This window comes from Setaria viridis, chromosome 2, assembly GCF_005286985.2.
Source record: "Setaria viridis chromosome 2, Setaria_viridis_v4.0, whole genome shotgun sequence".
In the NCBI taxonomy this organism is placed as follows: domain Eukaryota; kingdom Viridiplantae; phylum Streptophyta; class Magnoliopsida; order Poales; family Poaceae; genus Setaria; species Setaria viridis.
The window spans coordinates 32052468-32069959 of NC_048264.2; the positions used below are offsets into that span (position 1 = coordinate 32052468).

Below are 17492 nucleotides of genomic sequence, written 5' to 3' on the forward strand. Positions count from 1 at the left end.
TGAGGCTACACCCCTCGGACTGCCCAGGGCGACCTACATAGTGAGGCCACGCATGGTCATACGTGCCCACGCGTCCTCGACGTCATCATCATCCTCACCGCTGGGGCAACCCGTCAAGATCAAGATCCGACCCCCACGCCGGGCTCGGTACGGGACCGCAGGTGAGGTGGGACCTAGCGACAGACGTTACGATGTGGAGCGGCTGTGAGCGCACTAAAGAGGTCGGGGAAAGTCGAGACGAGCGGCACGCTATGTCCAGGCCACTGACCAAGACCCGCCCACTCATCACCAGTACGGACGTCAGCAACGGCTTTCGCCCTGTTCACTACCACGGGTTGGCAGACAGGATGGAGCACGCCGCGGAGCAGGTCAGGCCATGCGTAAGCGGCCCACGCCGTACAGGAGCCACCGTACAGGGCGTGCAAAGCCCATACCGGCCAAGAGGATAGGAAAAGGAAGCCCCTTGGTGCAAGGAAGACCTGACCACATCACGACCCCCGACCTTTGAGGTCGGGGACCCCCCCTATTTCTGAACTTTATCGCCCAGTCCTTGACCTATATAGAGGGAATTGGGCCTCCTTTCTCTCTCGCATTCATTTACACTTGCACACACCCTCGCATCGCATGAACACTTGCTTGCAAGCACCCCGTTGTAAGCTCAGTGCACTTGATCTAAGGAACATGACTCCTGCCGAAAATGGACGTAGGGATCTTCCTAAACCAGTATAATCCCTTGTCTCTTGTGTCCTAGCCATCGGAAGTGAGGAAAGCGCGGCGTATAATCACTGGTCGACGGTACGAAACACCGACAAGATACCTCTCTATTTACCTTAAAACGAGATCTTGTCCAGGTTCATTGTACCTTTCTAATGGCGGCACCTTCTTCTTCCTCTAGCTTCCACCGCCTCCTTCCCGTTGATGTGGCCGGTCATCCCCACCTCCACCACCACCTTCCCAGCTCCAGCAGTGGACCACCTCCGCCCACCATCGCGACCTGAGGTGATGTAGCTTCTCCCTCTTTGGTGACACCCCTGCCACCTCCACCGCCCAATTGGCCTCTCCTACCACACCCCGCGGGAGGTGCCCTGCGGTCCCACCTCATCGCCATCTCATTCGCCACCACTGCCAGTCAATCAGCCTCCTTGGAGATCCCTTCAAATCTGAGAGCAAAAACACCCTCCAATCCCAAACACGAAACCCGAAAACCCTAATTCTACCCCCCAATTCCTAACCACTAACCTTACCATATATAGCTGGATCTTGCTCTGGCTTGCTGGATTTCACCAGTGACCAATCAAATCGGACGAGGATGCGCTCGCTCCCACCTCCACCACCTCGTACCCGGCTCCGGCGGTGAGATACCACCTCCACCATTGCCCTCTACCACGGTCGCTGCTAATTTTGCAGTCAACCTACATGGATTTGAAGGAGAAGATAGAGAGCACCAGGAACGGAAGGAAGGCGTGTGATAGTGCGGTAGGAAGAAGAGCGTGTGCGGGAGAAGAAGATAAGGCAGGCAAGCATGGGACCCACTGCACGTGGGGCTCTCGAGTTACGGAAAAAGAGAGAGGACCCTCCGTTGAGATTATTTCAAAAATATTTTATTGCAACCACCCACTCCTACTCGATTCTGCTAGAAAAAACACCTCAATGTGCATATGCTTAACCAATTCAACTTATTTTCATTAATTTGGTGCTATTAATGCAGACTTTAGCGCATTTTAGCACAATTAAATATTTGCATGAGTATAATCCCAACACCTTTGGAAGACTCCACCAAAAGAAAGGCAAATATGAGGTTAAGGGCCTCTATGGCGGGGCTCTAAATGGCTCCGGGAGCTCCCAAGAGCCGAAGCCGGTGGAGCCAGAATTTGTGGCTCCACCGACTCCTCCTAGTTTTGTGAGGTGGAGGGAGAAGAGAGAGAGAAAAAACTCCTGAGAATAGCTGTGCTACATTAGCATTGTCAGGTGGAGCCGAAGCCCATAGAAGCCATGCCAAAAGGACCCTAAGTGATGCCTCATCGTGTTTTACTATTTTAAAAAAGTCAATACAATATGATAAATAAACACATTCCAACCAATTAATAAGTTTGACTTGACTGGCTTGGCCCGTATAGATATCTATATCGCTCAAAGGATCGCTGCCTTGGGAGAGCCTCTGTTACTGTTGTCTGTCGTTACACTGTTATTGAACCAGCGCTCAACACATGTTACACAAGTCGCGGACAAAAGGAGGATTCCTGCCATACAGGGCCTCTGCTACTGTTTGTTAACCGGCACTCGACGCGTAGGCTTCACGCATGAGAAAAAGGCGTCCTCCTTGCTAGATGAACAAATCGTCTCCTCCTGGTGGCTTCTCGCCTTGGGCTCCCGAGTGCCGACCCCTCCCTTGCAGCAATCGCCTTATCCTCCTCACCTTTGCCTTCGGCTTCGGCACCGGCATGATTCAGTCGGTCACCTTCGCTTCATCGGTTTCACGTCACGAGAACCGCATGTCTGGAGTGTTAGAGTATATTTGGTAGTTGTAGATATATGTATCGTAGAATACCATATGTATCTGTGGGAGCCTTGCCCCCCCCAAGTCTTGTACTCAATATATACCGGCCGAGAGGCTCAATGCAATACAATCAATCTATTATACCCAATTCTATTACTTCCTACATGGTATCACGAGTTTAGGGTTTCAGATCTAGGCCAAACCTTCCGCTTCCGCTCATCCCCTTGCCTCCCGTGCGCTGCCGGCCGTCCTTCACGACGTGCATCTAGCGCGCCCCCTCGATGGCCTCCTAGCGCGCCCCCGGGGAGGTTGCCCATGACCTCCGCTGGGGTAGCGCCCTCCATCTCCACGGCGGATCCAGTTAATCTGTCGCCCTCCGTTGTCAAGCATGATCAAATCGTGAAGAAACTCGTCCGGACGTTGTCCTCCCTCCTCATCTCCGCTGCCCTCGGCCGGGCGCTTCTGCTCCTCGCGCCACCAACCTCAACCACGTGCCTCTGCCTCTCGCGTCTCTCCTCCGCGCATCTTTGCTCCGTGCGCCTCTGCTCCTCGTGCCACCACCCTCGACCGCGCGCTTCTTCTCCTCGCGCCGCCAACCTCGGGCACGTGCCTCTGCTTCTTGCGCCTCTACTCCGCACACCTCCGCTCCTCGCGCCGCCGCCCTCGGCCGCGTGCCTCTGCTCCTCGCGCTGCTGAACTCAGCCACACGCCTTTGCTTCTCGCGCCTCTGCTCCGTGAGCCTCTGCTCCTCACGCTGCCGCCCTCGGCCACGCGCCTCTACTCCTCGTGCCACCGCCCTCAGCCACGCACCTCTGCTCCTCGAGCCTCCGACCTCGGGCACGCACCTCTGGTTCTCGCGCCTCTGTTCCTCGCACCTTCTACTCCTCGCACCTCCGACCTTGGCCACGTGCCTCTACTTCTCGCGTCTCTGCTCTGCGCACCTTTTGCTCCTCGCGCCGCCGCCCTCGGCCGCGCGCCGCTGCTCCTCGAGCCTCCGCCCTCAGCTGCGCATCCCCTGCGCCGCCGATTCCCCCGTGCCGTGCTCACCACCACCTCGTGCCGCCGTCCCTTGGCACGTGATTTTCTTGCGCCGCTCCGTCTTTTCTGACTACATACACCTGGAGGTTCTACACAAGATGCTCTTGCTGCGTCTTCTTCTTTTGCCCGATTAGAGATGAGGATTGTGTCTCCCACCACCCGTCGACCTCTCACATCTACTTCGACATCAACGTCGACTTCACCAGCTCCTACCCCATCTCCAACTGTACGGCTTGGTGAGATTGACGGCGCCCTAGGCGACGCCCGTTTGCACCATCCTCCTCGCTACTTCATCCACATGTCAACCTCCGTCGGCTCGTCGTCACCTCCACCGATCGGGACACCTCCGCCTACTTCGCCCATCGTTGTCTCACCTCGTGCATACTCGATCTGATCAGCCGATGTGCGTGATTCACTTGGCTCTCGTGACGTTCGTCCGCGTATTGCGCGCCTCTTCCCTGAGTATGGAGGGCTACCGCTGCATCGCCTCTTTGGGCAGCAGCGGCGCCATCCGTGGTCTCCTTCACCGTTGCATCCTCATCGCCGCCGACCACATCAACGACCTCGTCATCACTCACATCAACGACCTCGTCATCACTACTAGTCGCTGCGCCTTGCGCGCATGGTCTTCGTCGGGTTGTTCGAGTTCTTCACCATCTCCTTCGAGCACCGCTGCTGTGTCATCCGAATCATCAGGCCTTGTGTCAGATTGTCCAGATCTACTTTCTCCCTTCGTCCAGCACCTCGTCGCCAGCGTCGCCATCTCATCTCCACCTCGTTCATTTACTCCAGCAACCGCGGGCTGCATCAGCATCTTCTACCTCGCCGTTCTTCTACGCCTGCAACCGCCTTGGAGGCCTTTTCTGCTGGTTCCTTAGATGCTGACATATGGTTGGTGCTCCCTACCTCGCACGTCCAGTATTGGCAACACTGGTGCGTGCCATCATCCCCGACCATGCGGGCAAGCACTCCGACCGCATCGGCGAGCGCCCCGACCGCTCCGATGAGCGCACCGCTCGATCGGGTGCAGGCCCTGACCACTCCGGCGTACGCCCCGACCGCACCGGCGAGCGCTCCGACCGGTCGGGCGAGCGCCCACGGTCCTCCCCCCACGCCCGTGCCCTTCTCGTCACCACCTCCTGCTCCTCCGCGCTCTGTCACTCGGTTTGTGACTGAGGACATCCAGCGGTGCTCTGGCTGACGCCAACTCCGTCGTCTACGTCAGCCTGGCTGCATCAACTTCGGCATCGACCCCCCTGGCCCCTGCAGTTCCCCCCTACTGCTTCCTGCCACCTGCATTTCTTCTACAGCCGTCCTTAGTCGCTACTCTGTTTTAGCTTGCAGGTGATTTATCGTCTTTCTCCTACAGGTTCATCAGCCCATGGCCTCTCTACCACTCTGTTACCTGTTAGTCCTCCTCTGAACTACTGTATTATCTGCATTTCTCTTATATGGTCCTACGGTTGGACTTGACGTGATGCAAATGCCCTGATAGCTCAATTGCATGCTTGATTGATTTAGCTACGCGATGATGTACTGGAAGTTTGAAATAAAAGATTTTGAGGCAGGATTTGTAACTGAACATGATTGAAATAGACACCTGTAACACTTGGTTGTTCTGATGCTCTAATTGGTACATTGGTGCTCTAATTGTGTTTGTTTTAGATCACCAAGGTAGCGAGTAATCTAATACAGTAGGACAGACAGGTTTTGGAAGGATAGATTTCAGGTAAAAGCGAATTCTAGATCTACTCCAGTGTACTTTCTTTGTCATGCTCTGTTTATAACTTGGGATCATAGGGCTGTGCAAGTAATTTGCTATAGCTCACATATGACAATTCTAGAACAGCTATTTTATTAGACAGCAAGCTACACTAATCAAGGGGGCTTCAGACTCATATATGATATATGACATTATCACATTAAGGTTCTTAGTACATGTACTGCCTGCTACTGAATGTAAACTGTTGCAGGTAGCATCTTATAGCCTAATTTGACTTAATTAGATAAAGATGACAGGCTGTGTAACAGCTACAAAGACAGAAGTGTCACTCTGCAATTCTAGGAGAAGGTGATGTACATTTTTCCGGCCTTACACTGTTACACCTTCTCCGGCACAAGACAAATATATACTGGAGAAATGCTGATGACTATGTGTCTATGACCAGTGCCCAGATCTTTATTGTGGTGAACCTATATCATTTACAAACATACTTGGGGTTGCACCTGCAAAAGCTTACTGTTGTCTGTGAGTTTCAACCTGACCTACCATGCCGCCCCATTTTTCTCGGTCTAATATAATTGATTTAACATTTCACGTGTGCTTATTTGTAATTGATATAGGGATTAGTGGAAAAGCATAGGTATAGATTTTCTTCTTCCATTATGAATTACTGCAGTTTGAGTTCTAATTTGATTCCAGTTTCAAATGCAGCTATAACTTCCATTTTTTCGTTTTACTGCAGAGATGAGGCCCCGAGCAATGTGAATCTCCATTTTCTGAAACATTATGATAATAGAAGAATAAGGTCAACCTTCCGTTTTTTTTTGCAGATACAAAACATAGATCTTTTCCATTGAAATTTTTTTCTTTGACAGCTAATATGTGTGGCCCTCTGCTTCTGCAGATCTTGTGCTTCAGTTTGATTGGTCTCATACGTTAGTGTACAGCCGTGATTGCTGGGCCACAAGGTAAAAATCTATTTTTCTCCCTTGGAGCATAACATTTGATGTGTCTGGTCGTCCCTGCTGCTGCCTTCAGGTTTTATTTCCCTTATTTCCATACTGCGTATCCTCATTCTCCATGTAAATCTAGGTGAGATGTCTATTTTGAAGCCAAGCTACACATGATTTTGGAGACGCAGGTTGTTTTCCAATGCTCTGCAATTTTTCCTTCCAAGTCAATCATCCACCTATTGAGGTCATCCCTGCAGCTACTTTATGTTTTCTATTCCCCTTATTTCTGTATCCTCATTGTCGAGGTCTATCCAGGTGACAAGTATATTCTAAAGCCAAGGCAAATTCAGCTACATATAATTTTGGATATGCAGGTCTTACCACATATTCACATTATAGCTCAACCTTTTGATAAATCTGACTTTACTGCTTCCAACCTGTATCTTCACGAAATGAAAGAATACAAATAGTTCTAATTACAATTTAACTTGCTAAAATGTGCCTTCTTATGTGCTGTTAAAGAGACTGAGTGAAGATGATCCAAGGTTTTCCCAGCTCCCACTGTCACAGTCCCTTATTTTGCACCCACCAATTCACACTGCAATTCAGATGAATCTACAATATTTTGTATTGCAACCTACTTTATTCGCCATGTACAAACGTCATAGCACGATTGAAATCAATAGTGCAAATATTTTAATATGTACTTCCGCATAATAGATTCTGCATTCCTGTTCTGTATAGTGTACAATGGTACTCATGGGACAGGTAAGAGAGAGACCACAAGACATCTGAATCTTACTGATTCAGATGAACAACAATCCAGCATATGTAAATAAATGGATAGTGAGCCGCTACTCAGAACGGTCTACGAAAGTACGAATATGTTTAGTGATATATATCCTCTGTTTGCAAGATAATGCACCGTAGTTAGTATGCAGTACCTTTCTACTCTGCATTCTATCCACTGATGCTTTAGCTGCTAGATCACCGCATGAAAAAGGATCAGAGGGGCTTCAGCATTGTCAAGGCTAAACGTTGCAGCGCCGCCTCAATCGGCCAATCACCACTGACGACGTCACCCGGAAAGCCCATTTCAAAACAGCTGAAAAGAAACAGTGAAACGCCCCATTTGCACAGGGATTAAATGTGATACAAATACCAATCCTAGAAAGACTTGTACACATATTTATTCAACAGATAATTCAAAATCCGTACAACTCTCTAGGAAGCGGTCGGATAGCATAGATCCAAAAGAGATACAACAAAAATAGGCTGTAGATGCCACCTATGGACATGCAAGTTGGGTGCCATAAGCAGCACGCAGCACTGCACAACAACGGAAGCATCCTTAACAGCTCAACGCCACAGGTAAGTTGGGTGCGAAGACGACCTTCTACTCGAAAGCTTCACCAGCGACGTAGTCCGGATCTTCTTCTGTACCAAGTAAGGGTGAGTACAAACGTACTCAGCAAATCCAACCCCACCTTACGGAAGGGGTATAAGAATACATACATAAGGATAACTCAAGGAATAGGCTGAAGTTTATTTTGTAGAAAGCAATCTTTTATACACATGCAAGGTTTAGTTTCATAAAGTGGTTTTCGCAAAACCCACATATATATCACATTTACAATAGTTATGAAAGAGTGGGGTGATCCTACACAAAGGATCCAAGTTTTAAGTACTACTGGGCACCCCATCCACGGTAGCACGCGGCACACTTGCCGGATATTTCAAAAATCCAATTTACGCCAAAAAATTTGCCCATCTTTCCCAAATAGCTAGTTATGTGACCAAGCCATAACTCGTCCAAGATCATGGACATGGCTATTCGAATAGGTTTTAACTTTGCAGAGGTATACATTTTACCCATAAGTAGGGTACCGCAACACGAACACCTTAGCGCTGGTGCAGATCCATCAAAACCATTACCCACCATAGTATAGTCCCGCCTAGTCATCCACGAGAGCTAACTAAGGGGTTCCTGACCTTCCTACGAGGTCTTCAACCAGGCCACTAATCCAGTACTTGCTTACGCCTGCTCCTTGGCCTCCCTTTGCGCACCTACCTACGGACGACTACTAGACTAGCTAGTGGGATTTATGCTAAGCTTTTACCACACACAAAGGTCGAGTGGTTGTAGGTAAGTTGGGTTAGGCAAGATGACACATCAACTCGGTCCTTAATCAAGACGAGGCGGATATCTTCCATACTCAGCCACCCAGGCACGAGCCAATACTCCAAGGCGTCCCACACAAGGAACCCTGATCCGTCCCATCTAAAGTAATCACCAACACCAAGTTGTTTACTTATCACTTTTCCAAAATCCCAATCCATACTCATGCCAACACACTCAACACATTTTATCTTTTGTAAAACGATTGCATTTGCAAAATGAGTAGTAATGATGTTGAGCAACCAGTTCTTAAGCATATTAATATCAAGGTAATCGGCTAAACAGAACGTATCATGTCTAGTGATAAATCCTATATCGTCAAGGTATAATCAAGATATATCAAATCAAGGAGTGGCTATCCAACTAGGTTTTAACTAGATCAAGTAGTAAAATAATCTGAGCGAATATATAATTGGATGCAATTAATAAAAAAGTTTCTACGGGTTGTGTTTGAAAATTGGGATAAATATGACTAAAGGGGAATAGGTTGGACATGCCGTCTTTGAAGCCTTCTGGAAGCTCCTACTCATGGTACGGGTCTTCTAGATCCAGCTCGCGGTACTGGTCTTCGTAATCATTCTCCTACTCGGTCACTCCATCGGCTACGGCAACGACGGTGTAACGGCAAACAAACACAAACAAGAATAAACACAAAAAAAATGAGCTGAAACGGAGGGGAGAACAGCTGATGGAATATAATTTTATAGGAATTTAGGAAAAAGAATGAAGTGAATCGGAGTTGGGATGGCTAAGATATGGTTGTGCGAAAATTGACTACTAATTAAATTCTGAAAATGGATTAACATAAATGGGTGGGTGCTTCACGGGCCTCTGTGTTTGTACGTGATTGATCTGGGTGGGTTTTTGGGCCTTTCGACTAGCACATGGGCCGGTGATGTTGTTTATTTTTGAGCTGGCTGGAATAGAAAGAAAACGGAGAGAGTGATAGAGACACGCACGGCGGAACGTGGATAGAGGTGGTAACTTTCAATGTTTGAGATCCGTGTAACGAACGAGGTTCGCTAGATCTGCATCAAATCAAAATTCTAGTCTTCACTCCTCTCTCCTCCCCTGCCTGCGCTGCTGGCCAGCGCAGCATGCCTCCCAGCTCCGCCGCACCTCGCTGGCCCCTGTGCGCGGGCTCACTGCCCATCGAGCCTCCGCGCGCCGCCACCGGCCGCCGGAGCCGGAGAAGAAGTTGAAAAAATATTGAATAAACTTTTCTTTGAAAAATGTTGGATTCAACTTTTTCTAAAGAAATGTTTGGCTCAACTTTTTTTAATAAATGTTGGTTCAACTTTCGAGGAACTGTTTGTTTAACTTTTTTCCAAGAAATGTTGGTCCAACCTTTTTGAAAAATGTTGGTCCAACTTTTTTTAAAAAATGTTAACAATATTTTTTCAGTTAAATAGGCTTTTGGTTTGCAGCGTGCTATAATGGGCTTGCTGGGTCTTGCTGGACTTTATATTCCGATAGACATATAGGAGCCCCGGGCACGGGAGGGAACAGGGATGTCATCTCGTTCTTCCCAGTGTCGCCATGGCAGTAGACAAAGCTCCTCGGAACGGCGATTCCGGCTGCTGTTTTCAAATCCAAGGGCACAGGGAGAGAGGGAGAGAGAGGAGTAGATGGGGAAGCTCAGCATAGGCTCACCTCGGGCAGGGGCGGCTTGGAGAGAGAGATCGAGGCAGCGCCTCGTTGTTGTGTGGAGGAGCAAAGAGCTCGATTTCGGGAGGGAGAAGGTGAGCGGCGGAGCTGGGCGGCTCGGCGAGCTCGGGATGGTGGAGGAGAGCTGCCTGGCTTCGCCTTTTATAGGCCGGAGGGGGCGTGCTGTCGCATGCGGTCAACCGTGCGGACGTCGATGGAGCGGATTGGGCGTGGTGCATCGAGCTCAAGCCGATTGACTGCATGGTCATGCAGTTGAAGCGACGGGGCGCAAGTCAAGTGAATGTGAGGCAGGGAGTGGGTGGAGCAAGGCGATGTGCGTGCCTGCGGTGGTGCGGCAGCGGACGTCGGCTTGTTGCGGTGGTGGTGCTGAGGCGATGACGGTGTTGACGACGCGCACGATGACGCAGCAGGGAGTGGCGGAGCAAGGCAACGTGCGGGCCTGCGGTGGTGCTGCAGCTGTGTCAGGTTGCTGTGGCGGTGACGCTAAGGCGTTGGCAGCGTTGATGGCACGCGCGACGAAGCGGCAAGGCTGGTAAGCTTGAAGGCAGCGGTGCGGCTCAGGTAGGGGTGCAGGGGACGGCATGGCGTGGTGCCGGGCGGTAGTGCGTGGTCATCGCGGGGCCGGGCTGTCGCTCGAGCAGAGCAGGACGAGCACGGCAAGGGGGCCTTACGTGTGGAGCTCTTGCATGTTGTGTCAGTGTGAGCTGTTGTTGTGTGCTTTTGTGCGTGTTCTAGCTTGTGCAGGTTGAAGGACATAGGAAGGATGACAAGCTTGCTCAAAGGAGCATACGTGAAGCAAAGGATCAGCACGTTGACAGCTTAGGGAGAATAGGGAGGTTAAGGAGAACAAAGTTAATTGTCTGCACTGATTTGGAAAGACAAATGAATTGTGCATGTTGAAGGACATAGGAAGGATGACAAACTTGCTCAAAGGAGCATATGTGATGCAAAGAATCAGCAGGTTGACAGCTTAGGGAGAATAGGGAGGTCAAAGAGAACAAAGCTAATTGTCTGCACTGATTTGGAAAGACAAATGAATTAAAGGGAGATTAGACTTGGTAATGATTTTGGATGAAAAGGAATTGAGCTCGAGAATAGTTTTGCAATATTTGAAATTAGGTTTTGAAGTTTTTGAATTCGAGTGATTTTTGGATTTGAATTTTCAGCTGTTACAAACATCCCGTTTTTCTCCTGCATGAGCCTCCACGTAATTCAGTATACCTCAGTTTGCTGTATAGGCGCAGCGTAGCGCGCCATCTTCCAAGTCAGTACTCTACATCAATGAAAAGTTGAAAACTGTTAGAAGTGGCTATGCACTGCGTGTGGTTGGGTGATTTTGCAACACAATTTTTTTTGCGACATTTTTTGCAACATAATTAAGATGATATATGAGGCAACATTTAGACAAACTTTTTCATTTCCACAAAAATAAGCGGTTCTTTGCACGGGAGTAAGCAACAGGTCATCTGAATCTCCGAGCAAAAATACAAGCAACACCATCATATCTTCTAACAGTTGAATTGAATCCTTGGACACTGAGGTGTCCCCGATTAGCTACGGCATCACTGTTCCCCGCTGGACACTTGCTACAGACGCCACCATGTGCACGGACATGCCATCTGAACCCCGGACCACGACCCATCCGAATGGCGCTGCTCATCAGCTTTTTCTCCCGGTGCCCAATCACCTAGCTACAGGGCCGCGAGACAGATGGCGAGCACGCCGGCAAGGGCGCCGGAGATCGCTTGCCCCTCCCTGTCCTAAATCCTAACGCGTCGTCGTCCTCGGCTAGCTGGCCTTTGGAGCCCAGCGCGGCGCCGGCCCTCCTCCGCGACCACCGAAAGCGAATTGCCGAACCGCACGTACGGCCGGGGGGTCGGCGCGGATCGCGATGTCTGCCAGTCGCGACGTGGGAGGGGAATGTGGCTGAAAAGGGAGGGCCGAACTAACCGCACGCTCCGGCGGCCGACGTGTGCGGTCGAGGGAGGGGCGGGGCGCTGTGCGTGCGCCGCTGCCCGGTCAGCGTGAGCTGGACTCCAATCGACGGGGGGCCTTGTCGCGAGACGGTGAGGGGGATGGGCGCCAACTCACGCGACGTACGCCGCCCGGACTCCGGACTGGGACTCCAGCGGCGGCGGGCGCGGGTTTGGTGCGAGTGACCGAGGTTCACTTGTCGATGCGGTGGCTCATGATCTGCCCCGCTCGTCGTCGTTTGGTGTCGATACTTTCACGTTCCATTCATCAGCCTGTACGGCGAGCGTGGCGTGTCGGCGCTGGGAGCCTGGGACTCTCGCGCCTGGCATCGCCAGGGCACGGGGGTGGGAACCGAATGATGTTCAGCTTCCTGTAGTGTTGTTCGGTAAGCTTGTTCTCTCGGAATCTGTCTCTCTCCGTTTTTTTCTGTTTAATTTGGAATAACAGCAAATCAGACGGAGATGGTGAGCGAGAATGTGGAGATGCATGTGGTTCGTCTACATTGCTCGCCATGAATATGGCGAGGTCGATCTTACAGTTCAGAGGGTTGCGGCCGCGAAGAGTATCTTCGGTAGTTCTCCAGTAAGTATTTCTTAATAATCAGTTGATTGGGATATCCCAATATCTCATCATTGTTTTTGGGAGAGTTGCTTTTGCAGTTTCTTATAATCTTATCCGAATCCAACTACCATATTTGGATAGTCATAACCCTCCCCCCCATTTGTGGTGAGACTCCTCTGAAGTAGCTGCACCTGTAGTTGAGTCACTGACGCGTGGATCCGGACACACATGACAGTGACCCAAGTGCAGAGAGTAGCCTTATTTTGAGAGAGTTGGGATGAATTATTGGTTTGTCCTAATAATTATTGGAAAAATAGAAAGGTAAAGCGGATCTGCTAGAGCACTAATTTTTTTACGAACACTCCCAATACGGTAGTTGGTTTGGAGAAACGAAGACTGCTGGAGATGCTCTAACATACAGCTAGTTAGCATAGAGAATGGACATCCGAGGAAAGAGCACACAGATGGGATAAGGAGTAGTTGCAGATTCACAGGTGGTGCATTCATTTTTGTGAGGTGTTTCTTTCCCTAATTTTTTCATAAATGCTTTATTAGTTTTTTTAGGAAACAGGGGGCTGTATTAGGTTGTTCTCTTCGGTTTGGCATTGCAAATGGATCTGAGATGGTGAGTACGTGAGATGCATACGGTTCGTCTACACTACTGGCCATGAAGACGGCAAGCTCGATTTTTTCTTTCTTTTTTTTTAGGAAACAAGGTCCATCTTCCTGTTCGAATGCGGATTATATCAGTGGAGTTGGGGTTGAGGAGGGATATAAGCGAGGACAGTATAGAGATTGGGGCACGAAATAGATGCAGGATTCTTTTTGGTGAGGTGTTCATCCCAAATTGAACCATTGCTTTATGGGATCAGAAATATAACCCCATTTAGGTTATTCTAAGTAAACATTTTTTTACCTTTTACCATGAATATATAAACATTTAAATGACTGACAGTACAATATTCATTACTTGATTCGCTATGAAAATACTTTGATAATATATTTCTCTTTCCATTTAAGAGTCCATGGCTACTATTGCTAATGATGATTAGAGTCTACCTAATTGATTGTCGAACATTTCTAATTTTTTGAGAATTTCAAGCATTTATCCTTGTTAGGGCGTCTTGTGGGGATTAACGTGGAGCCTCCAAAATGAGTCTCTAGCTAATTACTAATAGTAAGATGTCCAGGCAAACAGTTGGTTTCTGCAAAAGAAAAGGAGTAATGTATGGTTGGTGTTATTAGATTCATCACGAGTTTTTTTTAAAATGATATATTTTATATGTTAGTGAAAGTGTAATATTAAAGATCATGTCAATATCTTAAATGGGCTTCTATATTTAGGATTGAAAGGGGCAGTAGGAAGGTGAATGGGTCGAAGGGTCCCAAGAAGGGGTAGTGATGCAAAGAACGGCGACGTTGACAATTAATTGAAGTGGATAAGCCTTTGCTTAGCACCTGTGATCTCTATAGAATATTTTGCATATAGCCCAAGCAATCGTTTTGAAATGTGATAGCTGCGCAGATAACGTTTTGATTTAAATTCATTTTCTAGCTAGCTAGGGCTTAGTAGTGGGTTTTGGACACCACGAATTATTTTCAGCTTGTGACACAGAAGTTCTTTAGTTCAAAATAGTGCAAGATGAGAACCCAAAATTGTAGGAACAAAGGGGCAGTGCTGCCCCCTATTTTGGGTGATTAGATCAACGATACTGAATGATCGATATCCACATATCTTACATTTTCATCATTATCAGGAAAAGATAAAGAAAAAGAGAAGAGAAAGCCGCCGTTTCTTCTCCTCCAACTTAATTTGATCAGGAGAAGGGCAGGCAAAGAAAAGAAAAGAAAAACTCTCTAACTAGCTAGGTTAAATTAATGCCTAATTCAGTGTCAAACTATTATGTCCTCAACATTACCACTCTCACAACCCTTTCGTTCCACTGTCCTGTTTTCTCTCCATAATCTGACAGGCAACCCATGCTTGGGCACAGGGAATGGACTGTACTCGACCTCATCACTGGATCCAACAATCTCCCACCTGCAGATCAAACATGCGCACACGACAATCAGTATCCAAGTGTAAGATCCACGATCTGTCGTTATATAGCTGTGATCAGCGCTCATGCTGCTCATATAGGAGCAGACCAGGAGTAGTTGTCAGTTGTGCAACAAGACAGTGAGCTCGTGACAACATTTGACGGACCCACAGTTTATGGTATGATCGATGCACTCATATTGGAGATTTGGAGCATGCACGGTGTGGACTTTTGTGCGGAGCAGAGGTGGCACCAAGCCATGGGGAGGCGCTCAACGTTCTGGTCCACAAGGACAAGAGAGATTGAGAGAATATATGGCGGATCTGCGAGGAGGGGCACGCACCTGTAGCCGGTGACCAGGTGGTGGATGAGGACCAGCATCTCGAGCTTGGCCAGCTCGTTCCCCGGGCACGCGTGCAAGCCGTTCCCAAATGGCAGGAATGTGTTCGGCCGCGGCGCCACCTGCGTATGCAACATTCACCAACAACCAGAAATGGGATTGATCAGCAAATGGTACTACAATGTTTTTTTTTACAGAAATGGAAACAGTTACAAATATGTGCTCGATTGTTGTGCTAGCAATATAGTAGTGTTAACAGTTACAAATAAAGAAATCATTTTCAGTTTTTTCGCATCCACATCGTCAACAGTGGGAGAGAACGAGACCCATACCTGGAATCTAGAAGGGTCGAACTTGTGTGGATCCTGGAAGTAGTCCGGGCTGTGATGGATGTTCCTGAAGAGCGGCATCACCTTCCAACCCTTGGGGATAAGGAACCCTACACGCCAAGGAAATATACAAGGAATCCGAGTCAGAATTAAGCCTCTTGCTACGTGCAGAAAAAAGGAGTGCCAGGCAGCGCCCTCCCCGGTGACGTAGCTCCACGTCGACCGCAGGCTGCCGCGTGAGTGTGCGCACGTGCGTACCTTTGTACTCCACGTCAGCCACGGCCTCCCTGAATGTGAACGAGATGATGCTCGCCATCCTTAAGCTCTCCAAAATCACCTGAGCGGATGAGAATGAGATGGTTGGGAACAAACAGAATGACGGCGCCATCAGTAACCACAAGAAAACACGGGAATAATCTCACAAAAAAATGGAGGCGTCGCGCGTTCCAGGACGTACCCTATGCGTCAGCGCCATGCTCCTCGTGTGCGCCCAGGTCAGCGGCCGCCTCCCGCCGTCGGTGGCCTCGCGGACGGCCTCCTGCTCCGCCCGGACGGCCTCGAGGAGCTTGGGGTGGTCGTGGAGGTACTTGACCATCCAGGTGAGCACGCTGGCCGTCGTGTCCTGCGCCGCGAACAGCACGCCGATGATGTTGTCGGAGATCTGCTCGTCGGTGAGGAGGGGCGCGCCGTCATCGCCCCGGGACTGCATCAGGCAGCCCAGGAGGTCGGAGCTCGGCTCCCCACGCTCCCGCCGCTCGCGCATGATGTCGCTCAGCACGCCGTGCAGCCGCCGCCGCGCCTGCAAACGGTTTCACATGTCATGTACTGCTGTTGCAGAGACAGGCCGGAACGCCCAGAAGGTACTGGACCAGTAGTAAATGCCGTCGCGTGTGTGTGCTCACCTGCATCGCCTTGTAATACAGCGTCCCGGGGAGGCTGTTGGGGAAGGAGTTGTAGCCCTTCTCCACGATGGAGTAATTCTTCCTCAGCTCCGCCTTCCGCCGCTCGTCGAGCCGGCCGCCGAAGATCGTCACGATGCCCACATCAAACGACAGCTGAAACGTCAGAGAAGCAATGAATATTCATTCTCAGCATCCAACAATCCGACATTACATGCCCACACGCGCGCGCACACACTCTGGAGGTTGCCATGCTTACCCTCTTCATGGCTTGGAACGTGCTCATTACGCGGCCGTCCCAGGCGGCGAGCGTGGACCGCACGGCGGCCTCGACCTCCGGCACGAGCGCCCGCAGCGCGTCGGGGCCGAGCGCGCCCTGCACGAGCTTGCGGAGGCGGAGGTGGTAGTCGCCCTGGTGGAAGAAGAGCGCCGACGGCCCGATCATGCGCTCCTTGCTCCGTGGGTACGTCGGCTTGAACAGGTGCGCCTGCGTCACCAGCACGAACCGCGCCGCCTCCGGGCTCGCCAGCATCACGCACGGGCACCCCAGAAGGTGCGTCTTGAAGATCTCGCCGTACCTGCAGCACAAGCCACACGCCAACCCGGCCGTCGTCAGTAACCTCCCATGGAGAGCCAGCATGCGTGCTCGCATGAGTAGTTGCCAGCGCGCGGAGACTGACCTCTTCTGTTTGGAGGCGAAGAAGACGTTGGGGTCCTGGGAGTAGAGCTGAAGGGTCTCGCCAAGGTAAGGCCAGCCCATGGAGCCAGGGGGCAGCTTCAAGGAAGCCTTCTCATGGCCGCCGTAGCCGCCATGGCCCTGGCCTTTCCCCTTCCGCCGGCGCGAGTAGTGGACGTACGAGGCGATAGCTAGAGAAATGAGGATGCACACAAGGGCGAAGAAGAAGGCCATCCAACCAACTGATCTTGCTGAGGAGCAGATCAGTTGCGATTGCAGACTGGCCTGCTGCCTTTCTTGGTTCTTACTTGGTGTGTTCTGTGTGTGTGTGCCTGCTTTATATGTTGGTCGCTGGGAGGAGAGAGAGAGAGAGGGATGGAGCGTTGTGAGGAGAGGGAGAGACCGAGAGAGGGACAGAGAAGAAAAATCTTTGATGGAGGGATCTTTCGACTGGTGGAGGGCGAGGGAAGGCCTTGCGTGGTATTTATAGAAGGAGCGCTGCTGGCAGGTCTCAATAGCATAGGTTAAAGTCAAAACCTGCATGCGGGTGGATAAGTCCTGCTTAAGCATGGGAAGCACAAATTTGAGATGACATGTTACTTGTGTTCCCACTGCT

At 50.2% G+C, this 17492-nt stretch overlaps 1 protein-coding gene across 2 annotated transcripts; it reads right to left on the minus strand.

The window, feature by feature from the left end:
• Positions 1-14249: 14249 nt before the first annotated feature.
• On the minus strand, positions 14250-17321 carry LOC117842728 (abscisic acid 8'-hydroxylase 3). 2 transcript variants are annotated; one of them, XM_034723232.1, is made up of 8 exons: positions 16881-17321; positions 16460-16778; positions 16204-16356; positions 15759-16100; positions 15560-15638; positions 15305-15411; positions 14976-15094; positions 14250-14634 (listed from the first exon to the last, which is right to left on the minus strand). In XM_034723232.1, exons 1-8 carry the CDS (start codon positions 17108-17110, stop codon positions 14487-14489), a joined length of 1497 nt encoding a protein of 498 aa, XP_034579123.1. In that variant the 5' UTR covers positions 17111-17321; the 3' UTR covers positions 14250-14486. The 2 variants fall into 2 exon arrangements, with proteins under 2 accessions (XP_034579123.1, XP_072148346.1); XM_072292245.1 differs by lacking the exon at positions 14250-14634 and having other exon boundaries at positions 14641-15094.
• Positions 17322-17492: the final 171 nt, after the last annotated feature.